The 14405-nt window shown below is 48.1% G+C and overlaps 8 protein-coding genes across 8 annotated transcripts; 2 read left to right on the plus strand and 6 right to left on the minus strand.

Moving 5' to 3' along the window:
- Positions 1-76: 76 nt before the first annotated feature.
- On the plus strand, positions 77-1294 carry N7471_011847 (pectate lyase family protein; the record flags this gene model as incomplete). The annotated part of the gene is made up of 5 exons (XM_057284566.1): positions 77-187; positions 254-480; positions 531-616; positions 685-770; positions 830-1294. The coding sequence occupies 5 exons, from the start codon at positions 77-79 to the stop codon at positions 1292-1294; spliced, it is 975 nt and encodes a 324-aa protein (XP_057130832.1).
- A 668-nt stretch (positions 1295-1962) lies between these two features.
- Positions 1963-3365, minus strand: N7471_011848 (FAD-dependent oxidoreductase; the record flags this gene model as incomplete). Its single annotated transcript, XM_057284567.1, has 2 exons — positions 1963-2322; positions 2379-3365. 2 exons carry the CDS (start codon positions 3363-3365, stop codon positions 1963-1965), a joined length of 1347 nt encoding a protein of 448 aa, XP_057130833.1.
- Positions 3366-3991: 626 nt separating this feature from the next.
- On the minus strand, positions 3992-6099 carry N7471_011849 (uncharacterized protein). The gene is made up of 5 exons (XM_057284568.1): positions 5871-6099; positions 5567-5812; positions 4689-5501; positions 4455-4632; positions 3992-4407 (listed from the first exon to the last, which is right to left on the minus strand). The coding sequence occupies exons 1-5, from the start codon at positions 5965-5967 to the stop codon at positions 4263-4265; spliced, it is 1479 nt and encodes a 492-aa protein (XP_057130834.1). The 5' UTR covers positions 5968-6099; the 3' UTR covers positions 3992-4262.
- A 616-nt stretch (positions 6100-6715) lies between these two features.
- On the minus strand, positions 6716-7102 carry N7471_011850 (nuclear transport factor 2 family protein; the record flags this gene model as incomplete). Its single annotated transcript, XM_057284569.1, has 1 exon — positions 6716-7102. The coding sequence occupies one exon, from the start codon at positions 7100-7102 to the stop codon at positions 6716-6718; it is 387 nt and encodes a 128-aa protein (XP_057130835.1).
- A 973-nt stretch (positions 7103-8075) lies between these two features.
- Positions 8076-8393, minus strand: N7471_011851 (uncharacterized protein; the record flags this gene model as incomplete). The annotated part of the gene is made up of 1 exon (XM_057284570.1): positions 8076-8393. One exon carries the CDS (start codon positions 8391-8393, stop codon positions 8076-8078), a length of 318 nt encoding a protein of 105 aa, XP_057130836.1.
- A 42-nt stretch (positions 8394-8435) lies between these two features.
- N7471_011852 (uncharacterized protein) lies at positions 8436-8796 on the minus strand (the record flags this gene model as incomplete). The annotated part of the gene is made up of 2 exons (XM_057284571.1): positions 8436-8736; positions 8783-8796. The coding sequence occupies 2 exons, from the start codon at positions 8794-8796 to the stop codon at positions 8436-8438; spliced, it is 315 nt and encodes a 104-aa protein (XP_057130837.1).
- Positions 8797-11064: 2268 nt separating this feature from the next.
- N7471_011853 (purine-nucleoside phosphorylase) lies at positions 11065-12320 on the plus strand (the record flags this gene model as incomplete). The annotated part of the gene is made up of 2 exons (XM_057284572.1): positions 11065-11193; positions 11244-12320. The coding sequence occupies 2 exons, from the start codon at positions 11065-11067 to the stop codon at positions 12318-12320; spliced, it is 1206 nt and encodes a 401-aa protein (XP_057130838.1).
- A 137-nt stretch (positions 12321-12457) lies between these two features.
- On the minus strand, positions 12458-13928 carry N7471_011854 (SGNH/GDSL hydrolase family protein; the record flags this gene model as incomplete). Its single annotated transcript, XM_057284573.1, has 4 exons — positions 12458-13034; positions 13083-13193; positions 13261-13697; positions 13755-13928. The coding sequence occupies 4 exons, from the start codon at positions 13926-13928 to the stop codon at positions 12458-12460; spliced, it is 1299 nt and encodes a 432-aa protein (XP_057130839.1).
- Positions 13929-14405: the final 477 nt, after the last annotated feature.

Genomic DNA, 14405 nt, shown 5'->3' on the forward strand with positions numbered 1-14405 from the left:
ACACACACACGCTCGGGCAAAGCAACCTGAAAAATCAGTGTCCTCTATTCCTCTAAGATATCTTTCTGTATCTACGATGGCTCCTTTCAACTTGATGGCAGTTTCCCTGCTCGGCTGCTTGTCCAGCCTTGCACTGGGAGCTCCTACTGCAACCAGCAACCTGGGAAAGCGCGCAAACATCGATGATGTGAGTATCGATGCGCGATTCGTTCAAGGACCTTTCGATCAACATTCTAACGTCGCTCTGAGTTAGGTCGCTACTGGATATGCCAGCGAGAATGGAGGCACCAAGGGTGGTGCTGGTGGCACTACTACCACTGTCTCCTCATATGCTGCCTTCACAGCCGCAGTCTCCGGCAATGACGCCAAGGTTGTCGTTGTGAACGGCGCCATCACGGAGACCGCCAAACAAGTTCGTGTTGGAAGCAACACTAGCATCCTTGGCAAGGACTCGAAAGCCATCTTGACTGGCTTCGGCCTGTACGTTGTCATTCCTAACATGGATTCGCCATGATACTAAACCAATATAGTCTGGTCAAGGAACAGACCAACGTCATCATCCGCAACCTAGGTGTGAAAAAGGTGCTTGCCGAGAACGGCGACGCCATTGGTGTTCGTGAGTACATCATGCTGAAGGATATGGATATCCATTGAGGAAACAGGATAAAAGCTAACTGGGGTTAGAAAAATCAACCAATGTGTGGATTGACCACTGCGATGTCTCGTCTGACAAGGATCACGACAAGGACTATTATGACGGACTCATCGATGTAAGTTCAGATCGCAACATGTGGAATTCGAACAAACCACAGATGCTAATATGAACAAGCTTACCCACGCTGCCGACTTCGTCACTGTGTCCAACACCTTCATCCACGACCACTACAAGGCCTCTCTGATTGGCCACTCTGACAGCAACGGCGACGAGGACACCGGTTACTTGCACGTCACCCAGAATAACAACTACTGGTACAACCTCAACTCGCGTGGTCCTTCCTTCCGTTTCGGCACTGGCCACATCTACAACAACTACTACCTGAACGTTTCCGACGGCATCAACACCCGCCAAGGCGCCCAGCTTCTGGTTGAGTCCAACACCTTCGTCGGTAGCAAGAAGCCCCTCTACTCTACCGACTCTGGCTATGCTGTGGCCAATGACAACGACTTCGGTGATGGAGAAAACACCGCTGAGGCCGGAACCCTGAAGTCGGTTCCCTACGACTACAACCTGCTTGGCTCGGCCAAGGTTGAGGCTGCTGTGGTTGGTACTGCCGGTCAGACACTTACCTTCTAAGCGAAGTAGTTGAGAGGAATTATGCAACAAGTAGGGAATCGCTTCTGAGAAGCGCAATTATGTGTATTTGATTTTAATTTGTTGCAACTTAGTCTTTAGGAAATATCTGCCTTGTTTGCTTGCAATAATATCCCGTAAATGTCACAGTACACAATATTGTGGGATTCAAGATCTACTATAGTAGAGCAGAGCAGCTTATCAATTAGATTGAAAAGAGTGAGGTAGAGAAAATAATGGAAACATGGAGTCTGTGGGACGGAGGACATATATATATTTCCAAGCCACCTGTTCCGCCACTGGTTTAATAATTCTAGAAGTGAACTAAGCCGAAGAGATTACGTATGTACGTAGTTTAAAAGAAATTTAAACTATTTTGGTAGATTGGGGTTGACTGAAGTAGTGCCCGTTCCGTTCCAAGGTTGAGTACCTGATCAAACCTTAACCGTGACTTCGACCATCGTGAGGACAAAGGAAAAATGTTTGAGCAGATGTAAGTCCGAATAAATGAGAGACAGACTAATATTATTGCGGAAACTTCCATAGGCATATAGATTTAGATATATTTGGGAAGCCAATTACCGGGTATCCATTAATTGAGATGATTCACGCTCCAGTCCATGCAGCCCAACCCAAACTCCACCACCGTCCTGTAAAATGCTATTTCCTCTTCATAAAGTACGGTCTCTCAAAAATGAATCCAACGAAACCAGGTCTTCACTGGGTGCTGGTGTGGGGAGAGCCATCTTAGTTGCGTCAAACTCCCATGCGGCCTCACGTGCGTTTTTGTCGGATTTGAGACGGAAAGACATCATCCACTCTTTCACTCTGCCCTCTAAGAACCCCATGTCGCGGTTTCGCTCCCACATACGACGGGATTCTTTGAATGCATGGTTGATTGTATCGCGACGAAGACTCTCGTATGCGTCAAAAACCTCCGTCAGAGGCTCCGAACGATAACTTGCTAGAATTCGAGAAAACAAGATTGCGTCGTCCAATGCGTACGCAGCCGATTCATCACGCGGGGGCATCTGTATAACTTGTTAGAAAGTAACGAACAGGGGGGATTTTCATGATGGAGACGTACCGCGTGTGCTGCATCGCCCAGCAAAATAACTCGATTCAAGCACCAACGCCCCCCGGGGCGAACTTGAAATACGGGATAAAGCATCCAGTCCGCTTTACTCTCAATCATTTCTTTGATACAGGGAATGGCACATTTGCCAAAGCGGTCTCTGATCTCCGCACGGAGGTCGCAGCGAATTCTGTTCTGGGTGGCCCAATCCTGACCAGGCTCCAGTCGATAGCGGGTAATCTCTTCCCGACTAAATTGAACGATAGCAGCAGCAAAGATCTGTTCACAATCACGGTCACAATAACTGGCCAGCATTGAGCCATGTCGCGAGATATTGAGCGATGATGTGCGGAAGTGAGCCGGTGCGGAAAGTGAATCCGAGTCAATCGTGGCCTGCAAAAACGACAGCCCCGTATACTCAGCAGGCCGGTCGACATCCACAAACTGGGTCCGGACCGCTGAGTGCACGCCATCGCAGCCGATGACTAAATCTCCCACTGCCTCTGTGCCGTCCTGGAAACGCAAGACAGCTCTATCCTCAAATTCCTCTCCATCGATCACTTTCTTGCCGAAGACAACCTCCACATTCCGAGTCCGCTCCGCCACGGTCAACATGGCTATGGAGAGAGCAATACGCATGACCCTTCGGCCCTTGTATCCACCAAATCCCTTTCCCTGGTGGTCTGTGAAGTTGATGGAGCCGATCGCGCGGCCTGAACGCATAGAGAAAAGTTCAATGGCGTCGACATCGGCACCGCCCTCGGCACCCATCCGGTCCAACTCATCCAGCACGCCGAGCTGGGCGAGATGTCTTTGGGCGACGGGGGTCAGATTGATAGCGCCGCCGGAAGTCGATAGTACATCATGTCGTTCGTAGACTGTAATTTTCAGGTTCGGTACAAAGGGAGAAAGCTCCCGGGATATGGCCAATGCACAAGCGATGCCAGCGATGCCAGCACCGATGATGGCAATATTCTGTGGGGGTCGAATTGGCTCCATTGTATATGTTTTGAGTAGAGGATGTGTCAAGATTCCAGAGAGAAAAGAGCCGTGAAGGAATTTCTCTTGGCATGAGCTTATATTGCAGAATTTTTTCAACTGATAATTCCGGTTTTCTCATGCAGAATTAATATATACTATGCACCTAAAGAAACTAACGGGCTAGAAGCCTCTAAAAGGTTCGGCCGGGGAGGAGATCCTTCGGCATGTCAATCCGTGGATTCCGAGGTGGAGTCTCAGTCACAACCACGGTTATCACAAATTTGAGTGTACCTGTCACATCGGTAGTTAATTGAAACAGTGAGAGTATCTAGGTAAGCATTGGCGAGTGGCGTGAAGTCTGGGGGGGGGGTATTAGAGGGTCTGTGGGATGTTGATACAAAGAAAATATGTCACAATCAATTACGGAAGGAGCTCGGGGGAAGCTAAGAACGGAAGGAACCCGTTGGAGAAATTATTGACAGCACCGTTTGTCCTTTGTTCCGAGGTCTTACTTCCAAGGCTGTCTGTCCACTTTGGAACTGGACCACTAGAACACACCACTTAGAGTCCTTACATCCACTTTTGGCTTGATGAGCTCCAGTTATTTGGATTTACAGATCCTAGTTCCACTTCCATAACGTTCCTTTTTCTACTTTCGAGTCTGGGGTTGAATGTGCTCTTTGATATTGTACTCCGTACGGCGCACCTCGGTAAGGATTTCAATGGCCCCATTAACCTTCTATGCATGTTCCAGGACTATTTCAAGGTAATCGGCCCCCCTTTCGGTTCTTTTGTTGCGCTAAGCTTAAAAAAATCGGGCTTGTCACAAAAATTTTGAGTTTTTCTTTTTTTCTGCCTTTTGTTATCTTTTTTTTTAAGCGAGATACAGCTTCCAACCCCAAACACCGGTGGAATTTAGGCAATATCAAACGGGGCCCATTCTTTAGTTCTCATCTCGAAACTCCACCAGAAGGCATCTGGTTCTTCTGACTCGGCCGTAGAGGCACCGACGATTTTAAATTCAGGAAGGCGGTGATGGAACATAGTCCGCATACCCCCGCTGCGTCTGTTAGCGTTGAGACATGAAGAAATCAGACAGGGGGATACGAACCCAACACACAATTCATTCCATAGTATCCGATTTGTTCCGTACCATATCCCGAGAGAATCGGCCCAACAAACATCCCCAGCGTCCAACTGATACTGGAGACTGATATTGCCCTCGAATACCCGCCATTCGGACCGAAGATTCCGGGATTCTCTCCTTCGATCTCGTCAACGGCTTCTGCAAAATCGTTATGATCCACTCCCCAACGTCACAGTCGGAAAAAAAAAACTTACGAGTGGCTTCCATCATACCCACTCCGTTGAGCAAGCATATCACAATCCCGATACACAGGACAGCTACACTGTATATGATCGAACCAATCTCCTCTTCACGAGCCCAGGGAAACCGTTCGTCCCCAGGAACACCAATTAGCCACATTAAAGGCACTAGAAGAGCAAAACCGATCATGGTCGGGTGTCGAGTCCCCACTCGATCCTTCAGCCAGCCGACAGGAACGCTAAAGAACACCGCGGGGCCCTGGAAAGCGCCAAACAACAAACCAGCGGGGAGACTTCCCCAATGAAAGGCGTCACGCACATGGAGAGGAAGGGTTGTATCGAAGCTGGCAGTTAGAACGGCGTAGCAGAAATAACTAACGACACCACCAACGAAACGACCGTTGCTACACAGGCATAGATAGAATTGTATACCCGTCTTTTCCGATACAGCCTGACTGCTTACCTGTGGATCTGGGTCAGTCGATGGTGGTAAAAGTGCCTCCCTCTCTGGATCCTGCCCGTTCCGCTCCGTGTGAGCAGGTTCACTGGTGTCTCGCGACCGCTCTAGCATCAGAAATCGCAGGATCACATCAAACACGATAACGAAAAGCACACTCGACCATGCCACCCAATACCCGCCTAGATCGAACAGAACACCAGCCGCAAGTGGTCCGCCCGACGTTCCTACGCCAATGGCAATAGTCACGAAGCCATAGATTTTGCCCAGCTGCTCGGCAGGAACGTTTTCTGCCAGAGTAGCAAAGCCTACCACCCAGAGACCAGTGCTGGCCACAGACTGTACAAGGCGCCCGGTAAAGAGAGCGAACACTGCACTGATATTAATCATCTCGCTGGGAATGAATGTCATCCGCGGATTGTTAGCCGCCACTTACATGAAGTCGCCATGGCGAGTATCAAAGAGCCCAGCAGTGCACCCGCAAGTCCAAATAACAGCCAGGCACGTTTCGCGCCCGAGCGATCAGCATGAGCCCCGATCAAGGGACTTGCCACGACCATGACGAGCGCGGTTTGGGATAGCAGCGCCGTGCTTACGCGCTGGGTGAGTGAGACGTCAAGTCCCAGTCGATGCTCCAACACGAATGGAAGAATTGGAACGAGAAATCCATACAGATACATATCTATGGATTGGGTTAAAATCCTCTCTTTTTTTTTTTGCTATATGCGCGAAGAGCCTACCGGTGAGCAACGCCACTGCCACTGTCGCGACAATGAAATAAGTGGATGATCGCCATTGGAAGCCCCATGGTTCTTGGTGGTCTGATGAGGCTCTCATAGTGTCCACGGGTTGTTTCACGAGCTTAATGATCGGTTCAGTGAAAAAAAAGGGGCTTATCTTAGTTTTTACACAGACCAACTACCCCAGCCCCTCGCGTCTACCTAGGTGCATAGACCCGCTTATTAATGTCTAGATCAAATTGAATTCACCCTGTGGAAGGATTTCAGACGATTCTACGTGACTCATGCTATGTGGCATGTTCCGGCTAATGACAAGCCGAACCGGGGTGGTTGGGCTACGGTTGGGCTACCCTTGACTTGTCAAAATCTGCCGGTAGAGCAGGAAGGCTTGCATTAGTGAATTGGTGCCTTCAGAAACTGCGCCACGGCTGAATCATTGGATAGATCAGCCACAAATGAACAAAAAAAATCAATAAATCGCAATACATTTGCAAAAACTACGGAGTACCAATCGAAAGAAAAGTCTGGATGATCGACTATTTGGACTGTAGATCGCAGTCGATATGCACTAGAGATGATCGCGTTAGTTGGCTGATCAGTAGCCGATACGCCACTACAACACTTAAAAGCTACTTATTTACCAGCAAATACTTCTTAGGACTTCAAATAAATTCAATCATGCTTCATGGCATTAAAAGATTCGTTGACTCGTGATACATTGCATCATATCACTTAAAACACACGTTCGCCGCTCGCCGAGATCACTTTCCCTCCCCTAATCTGCATCGCAAAAGGTATAGAAGAAACGGGGTGTATACAAAAATAAATATCGCAAATAAATACTTTCACATCAAAGTTTCTTGATGGCAAGCCAGCGTCCACTCGCCATCCGACCCTTGGCTCCAAGTCGTCGAGCCCGAGGCAGTGTATTCTTTCTTCCCGCGCACAGCGCGGACCTTGTATGTGACAACACCTGCCATCAGATCGACGATGATGACTCGTACCTCCTCGAACTGGTAGGCGTCGAATCGGTGAAAGGGTGGCCGGACGGCTTTCTTGAAAGCATCCTCGTCCTCGAGTGTGATGATCGGCATCTGAGGGAATAGGAAACAGGCTTCGGGGTTGCTGAGTTTCCAGATGGGTGGTGCTGGATCAGCGGAGGTGAGGGCTGTCCAGAGCGCACGCTCTTTGTTGAGGAGATCCTCGCGGATACGCTCGTGCATTGTAGGCATGGTGGGTATGTAGGTATGGGTTGTGTAGGAGTTCGGGTGGTGTATCGATGAAATACGCTGCTTGAATTGTGTTGCGATGCGAATGCGAACGGGATTTATTCTCAGGAAGACGAAATTAGAAGCGAAAAAGTAAATCAACAATGACTTTGAGCGTCCCTGGCCCTGATTTTATTGTTTTGCCATCCCACTGGTACCTATATTAAAAATGACGTCAGATGACGTTGAGAACCAAACAATTTAATCTCCGGGGATCAGCACCATATCCTATGGGATTTCGATTCTAAGTACCTAAATAGGGTACTGTGTATGCTTGACATGCGTCATGCTCCACGCTCAACGTCTGGCAGTCGCACGGTGGCTTGAAAGTCCCAGCATCACTGGACCTGGCGCATCCACAATTGACCTTCCCGCGTGTATCCATGGAAGTACAGTTGGATTTTTACTGGATTGGTTCTCGTCACCAATAAGGTGGGATTATTGTTATATTATGGGGCTATTTTTATGGCAATACTGGGACATGGACACGTTACACATGTACCTGTACCATGATTTCCTATTTGAGATGCTTTAATGACGGCGCTTAGAACTACGAACATACGAAGTCACGTTCACGATAACTGATCCCATGGAAATGCCCATTATAATGCCTATTAATTAATTAGTGCTGCTTAGTGCCCAATTAGTGAGCAACTTCGATCACTTAGACCACTATAGACTATATCCATATCTTTGCTGAAATAGCCCTATAGGCTCGTTTATACTATAATGGTTCGTTCTAACATTGCTCCTGCCCTCATATTTTGGAGTACCTAGGTACTCATCTCATCAAGTATCTTTAACTTGATACATTGATATAGTATCGTATCGTTTTGTTTTGCATATGTGTCGGATGGACGGATACAGGTAAGCGCTAGTCATAAGGATGTCTACTTGATGTGATGTGTGCTCTCTCTTGATCTCGACATTATCATATCTACTTGTTTCCTGCTCTTACCAGATCACCAAACCTAGTCATGCCCAATCGATGGTTGACCGCGATCACCGTGTAGTTCTTGAACTCGGTCCTAATAGTCTCCTGCATGATGCGTTCTGTCTTTTGATCCACGCTTGAGCTCACTTCGTCTAAAAGTAGGATGCCGCCCAGCTGCATAGCGGCCCCAAACTCGGCTCCAAACTTGCGCTTTCTGGCCTCCGGATAGCGAGATACCGTCGGAACCCACGTTTGTCCCATCGCCTTGTGGTAGGGTCTTGAAGTCAAAGGCGAGAGCCGTTGCATCAACGACCTCAGCATATCTGTCCACATTTACCGGAAAGAAACCTATAATTTTTTTCCTTAATGGTTCCATTTAACACAAACGTAGTCTGGTCGTAGAATCCGACGTGCGAAGCCATTGCTCTTGTGCGTAGCGTGACTGTGCCTTGATGAAAGGGAATTTCTCCAAGTAGCGCAAAGCGTGGATTTGCCCGAGCCAACCGGTCCGACAATAAGGGTAAGTGACGACTTTGGTACCTTGGCGTAGATGCCTTGGAGGACGAATTTGTCTTGTTCCCAGCCGAAGCTTCCATTCTCAACCACTTCGAACTCGGATGGCGGTTCGACATGATGCGTCCACGATTCCGTTTGGTGCACTACCCTGGATAGATGATAGCGAAGAGGATGGGATCAGCACTTGGACCGACTGGATGTTTTCCATCATAGGAGATGTGGCCGTGATAGGAGGGGCGAGAAAAGAAAACAAAACAAAACAATGCCCAAGATCTGCCTCATGTGTAGCTTAGATTCATTAAAGGCACTGATCCGGCTATTCTGCGTTCATTGCACGACGTGCGAGCCAACGCCAGTAAAGACATTCCACAAAGGACAGACACCTCATCGCGTTCATCTCTTACACCAAATTATAGCAATACCATGACATGCATACAGCTAACGCCAGACACATGGAAAAGGCAGTCCTTTATCAATGCTGTACCGGTCCTCGCCCTGCCTAACTTGGAGTGGAATGATGTGATGCACAACGCTCGCTACTCGTCCTTGGATGGGAAGCGCAGGCTGTCGCCGACGTTGATGATAGCGTGGCCGAGGCGAGGCTCCAGGAGCTCCCAGCGGTTAGTGTTGGGAGACAGGAACGGAAGGCCCCATTGCTGGGTGAGGCGCAGGGTAAGAGAGCCTATGTCAGTGTGCTTGTTGTAACCCACGCTGGTCGAGGCACGTCATCGTCCTGCTTTGGGTAGCGCAAAAAGCCAAGGGTAGATTGGAGAAATTCTCGGCGGAAAATCTAACGACGTAGACAGATACTGATTAGTTGACCACGACTGCGAAAGGCAAGCGGGATAAGTGGTCACCTTGAGTGATTCATAACTTTCTCTAGTTTTGGGCATGGCCTTTCTTTGGTGGGTTGGCATTGCTAGCCATTGGCTATCCGAATTGGAAATAGCTGTACGTTACAGGGTAGGCATGTATTTAAGAGCAAATAATATAAATGAGGAACTGATGATGCCCTGACCTTTTGTAGACAGCTTTGATCCATATATGGAGTCATCTATGGATTACCATTCTCTATCTCCACTCACCTCGACAACTTTTCGAACAGACAGTCAATAGTATAAGGCGACCAGTCTCTCTATAATATTAGGGAGACTACGCAGCGGTATAGGCGCCAACTGCCAAAACCCTATTTCCAGTAAATGTTGATGCCTTGATGCCTAGTTTTGGCCTGGTTATTGACCGCTCCTTACACCGCCCTATACAATGTAATGTAGACTATTCATCCTAAAATGAAGCTTTTGGCCTCCATACAAAGTGAGATATCTCGACTTTCTTGGACGATTTACAAGTGTCAAAAATGAAGCTTTTCATCTCATATAAAGTGAGATATCTCCATATTTTTGGACGGTTTACAACTCTCAAAAATAAAGCCTTTGATCTCATACAAAGTGAGATATCTCGACTTTCTTGGACGGTTTACAAGTGTCAAAAATGAAGCCTTTCATCAGCATACAAATGCAGATATCTCCATATTCTTGGACGGTTTTGAACTCGGTACGGAATACCTAAATCCCATACTATAGTCCAGATTAAAATATACCACATGTCCACGGGTTATCCCACAATTCCTACCTTAATTTTGATTCTTTACCCTCTATACCTCGCCCTCGCATTGACATTGAGCCTTATAAAGGCGAGATATCTCATACAAAGTGACACTTGCAAACCGTCCAAGAAAGTCGAGATAGTTATCTCACTTTGTATGAGATCAAAAGCTTCATTTTTGACACTTATAAACCGTCCAAGAAAGTCGAGATATCTCCATTTGTATGGGATGAAAAGCTTCATTTTTGAGAGTTGTAAACGCCAGCAAAATCAGGCTACTTTGATTATTAAGGGAAGTGTCTCACCTGGGCAGAAATTCAGGTGTTTTAATTCTTCTGCCGGTTTTAATTCAGGCCGCCAGGCCAAAACTAGGCATCAAGGCATCAAGATTTACCGGAAATAGGGTTTTCGCAGCTGGCGCCTATACCGCTGCATAGGGAGACAATAGGCTCGAATGTGCCGAGTTCTGTTCATCTCATATCGACACCTTCCGCATATACCTACTTCCTAGGGAAGTGGACCCTTCGGCAAGCTCCGATGCTTAAAGGCAACAGTCAACGTAATAAATTGTGAGATCCCATTTACGGTCGACCCACATTTGAGTGAAAAGCGCCAGTCAAAAGCCAGGTACCAATATTTTGTGTTCTCCATATATCTCTCACAAATAAAATCCCATGATGATGACCGATAGGAGAGATTTGCTCCACGTTCTGGTGATGATCTTATCCGAATCAGGTACCGATATGTCAATTGATCGGCGATGGTCCCTCCATAGCGTGAAAGACGCGAGGGTTACAAAATCTGCACGACTCTACAAATAAAAGGCCTCGGCATGTGCAGGAATAGATTTCCAACTGCAACTTTCTTCACCATGCACCTCCTTCAAACCTTGACAGCCTCGTTGCTGCTCACTGGCAGCTCACTATGCGCCGGAGCTACTGGGACCGCCCAGAAGGGTCACCATGGAGCAATTGCTCCCAAGGTGTTCATTGTGTCAATGGTATGCGCTTCCACCAAAAGAAATGCAATGTCGCTAATAGATTATGACAGTTCGCACCCGAAGCCGAAGCTTGGTGGAATATCCCCGAATTCGACTTGTTTTCCCACAATATCACCATTCCCGGTCTCTCCCCTCTGTTCCCGGAAGTCCACTGCACCGAGGACTATGATGTCTGTCAGCTCATCACTGGAGAAGGCGAGATCAATGCTGCTACGACTGTCACCTCCGTTGCCTTCTCCCCTCTATTCGATCTCACGCAAACCTACTTCTTCGTCGCGGGTATTGCTGGCGTTAGCCCTAAGAAAACCACCACTGGATCCGCGACCTTTGCTCGGTACGCAGTCCAGGTCGCGCTGCAGTATGAAATTGATATCCGCGAGCTTCCCAGCAACTTTTCCACCGGATATATTGCACAAGGCACCAAATTCCCAGGCCAGTACCCTACCAGCATCTACGGCACCGAGGTATTCGAGTTGAACGCCGACCTGCGCACAATGGCTGCCAATTTCGCGCGCAAGGCAAACCTCTCCGACTCCGCCACAGCCCAGGCTTACCGCGCCCGCTACAAGACCCCCAGTGGGAAGTACAAGGCCGCCACCTTGCCCCCTAGTGTTGTCGAGTGCGACGTCGCGACCACCGACGTGTACTACAGCGGCAACATCCTCGGCTCGGTGTTCGAAAATACCACCAAGGTGTTGACTAATGGAACGGGCGACTATTGCTCAAGCGCCCAGGAGGATAATGCCACCTTCGAGGTCTTGCTCCGATCATCGATGCACAAGCTGACTGATTTCTCTCGCATTATCGTGATGCGCACTGCGTCTGACTTTGATCGCCCTTACCCCGGTGCCTCAGCGACCTACAATCTCTTCCAATCCTCGGAGCAGGGCGGCTTCGAGCCCGCTATTGAGAATGTCTATGTTGCTGGCATCAAGGTCGTCGAGGGTATTTTGGACGGGTGGGATGCCACCTTTGCTGCTGGTGTCAAGGCCAACAACTACATCGGTGATATCTTCGGCTCTCTGGGTGGTGATCCGGACTTTGGTCCTGGACGCAAGCAGGCTCTTATCGGTGGCGGCGCCTACAGAAAGCGCAACGTTCAAAACAACTTCAAGCGTCGTGTTTAAAGATTCTGTCTTTCTACCAGAAATTTTGAAGCTTTCTTTGATTGGTTTTGAAAACCATGTACATATATTTGCATATGTGGATAACAATCTTAGAATCATTTTCTATCATTTAGCCTTTGAGAATAACCATGTGAATTTCACTCGAATACCCCAAGAGGGAAATAATCAGCCAATGCTTGATACCCCGCCACAGTAGGATGAAGATGGTCTCCCGAGTCGTATTTTTCCAGTAACTGAGATGGCGCGTGCGGATCCCTCAACGCCCGGTCAAAGTCCAGCACCGCATCAAATACGCCGCTTTCCCGGATAAATTTATTGATTCGTTGACGAGTTCTCTCTCGCTCAGGACTTGAGTAAGGTTGCACATAGTCGGAGCTTGCCGACGAGCCAAATGGCGTGATAGTAGCGCCAAATACCGGAATTCCTAGGGCATGCACTCGTGTCGCGATCTGTTTATATGCCCCAATAAGATTCTTCTCAATCTCCGCCTGCGTAGCTGCATCACTATCAGCGACGCCAATATCATTGACGCCTTCGAAGATCATCGCATATTGCACTCCAGATTGTGCTAGGACGTCCCGGTCAAGACGGCTGATCACATTTGGACCTAGGCCATCTTGTAGGATGCGATTTCCCCCTGCGGCCTGGTTGAGAATGGCGATGTTTGACGTGGGTTTATTCTTTTGCATTCTTGCTAGCAACAAATCCGGCCAACTACATCCATCAGCCATAAATACATGCACCGCAGGACGGTCCACTTACCGATCATTGCCATTTGTAGTGCTTCCTCGCCCATCGGTGATACTGTCACCAATGATCGCGAAGCCACTAGACTCAGAAGGTAGCCAAGCCTCTACTCCACTGATCAAGTACCTGATATAGAGGTCAGATACAGATTCGTATTCGGGGTAATCGGAAGGCTTGCGGGAGAAAGACTTACCAATGATCTGTGCTTTTAACAGATGAGTCTGTGAGGTTCTCTGCGCCTGTCCAGTCCCCCAAAGCCAGGTATGAAGTTGTTCTACTTCCGGGGTGGCCAGTAATAGAGAAACCTTCCTGTCCCTCTGCAAGATATATATTGATCATGAGAGGGGATTGGGCCTTAACAGGGAACTTCACTGGGTCAGACACAACCAGCCCACCGTTGGGGATATCCACATCTGGGCTTCCATTGAAGAACACAGTTCTCAATGTCTCTGTCTGTAGCCCACTGACTCCCACCTGCTGGCTCGCTGGTATGCTAATAGTCGCACTGGTAATCTTGAGACCGGTTGGCCCAAATGAATTAGATAGTCGAATGCGGATCTCCTGTGCAGCTAATGAAACCTGGAGGGTTTGACGAATTGTAGTATTACTGAACACAGCAGTGGATCCATTCTGCACCCACCGTCAGTATCGAGATATTGGTTACTGTGACAAAGATATCCAACGTACGAATGGAGCAGGGGGTAGATTAGCGGGCTCGACCAACTGGGGCATAGTGGTCCATATATTCACCCAGTGCGAGTCTCTTGCCTTACCCTCATAGTTTCCTCGGGCCAGTAAAGGGTAGGAATATACTAAGTGAGTGCACAAAGCGATGAGAAATATAGATTTGATTTGGTACATCGTCACAGTCGTAGCAGGTAGTCGACAAACTATTACCAGGGTCACAATTCCCCCCAAATTTCAAATCGAACTTCAATCTGCAATTTATAGCCAGTTGTCTGACGATTTTGCCCGGATAATGTGGGTAAATTCATCTCAAATTTGGCTCCTCTATTTCCCCGCTGCATATGCTCTCCGCAAAGACAAATTGCGGGGGAGTGGATAAATGCAGCTACTCTTTTTTGGCGGCATCCTGGATAATTGGGTAAATGTGAACATTGTGATGAATAATAGTGGTAAATGTAGAAAACAAGATTGTCCCTGTGGTCTATGCTGAAATGGCTCAGATTAATGCTATCTTCGCCAAGGCTGCGATACCATCCACATGCACCCAGGGGCCTGCATGAAGAAACAAGCATTATTCGGAAATCACATCAAAAACTAGAGATAGGTTGATTGAGATTTACTCAAAACTTATGGGCTGAGTGTTGACGATCG

Source organism: Penicillium samsonianum (assembly GCF_028829775.1).
Source record: "Penicillium samsonianum strain IBT 33392 chromosome Unknown utg000007l_segment0_segment0, whole genome shotgun sequence".
Taxonomy (NCBI): domain Eukaryota; kingdom Fungi; phylum Ascomycota; class Eurotiomycetes; order Eurotiales; family Aspergillaceae; genus Penicillium; species Penicillium samsonianum.

Coding starts and splice junctions, on each gene's coding strand:
- N7471_011849 (XM_057284568.1), bottom strand. CDS start 5,967: ATGAGAGCCTCATCAGACCACCAAGAACCATGGGGCTTCCAATGGCGA. Junction 5,813..5,870: donor GGCAGTGGCGTTGCTCACCG/GTAGGCTCTTCG, acceptor CCCAATCCATAG/ATATGTATCTGTATGGATTT. Junction 4,408..4,454: donor ATGAATTGTGTGTTGGGTTC/GTATCCCCCTGT, acceptor TAACAGACGCAG/CGGGGGTATGCGGACTATGT.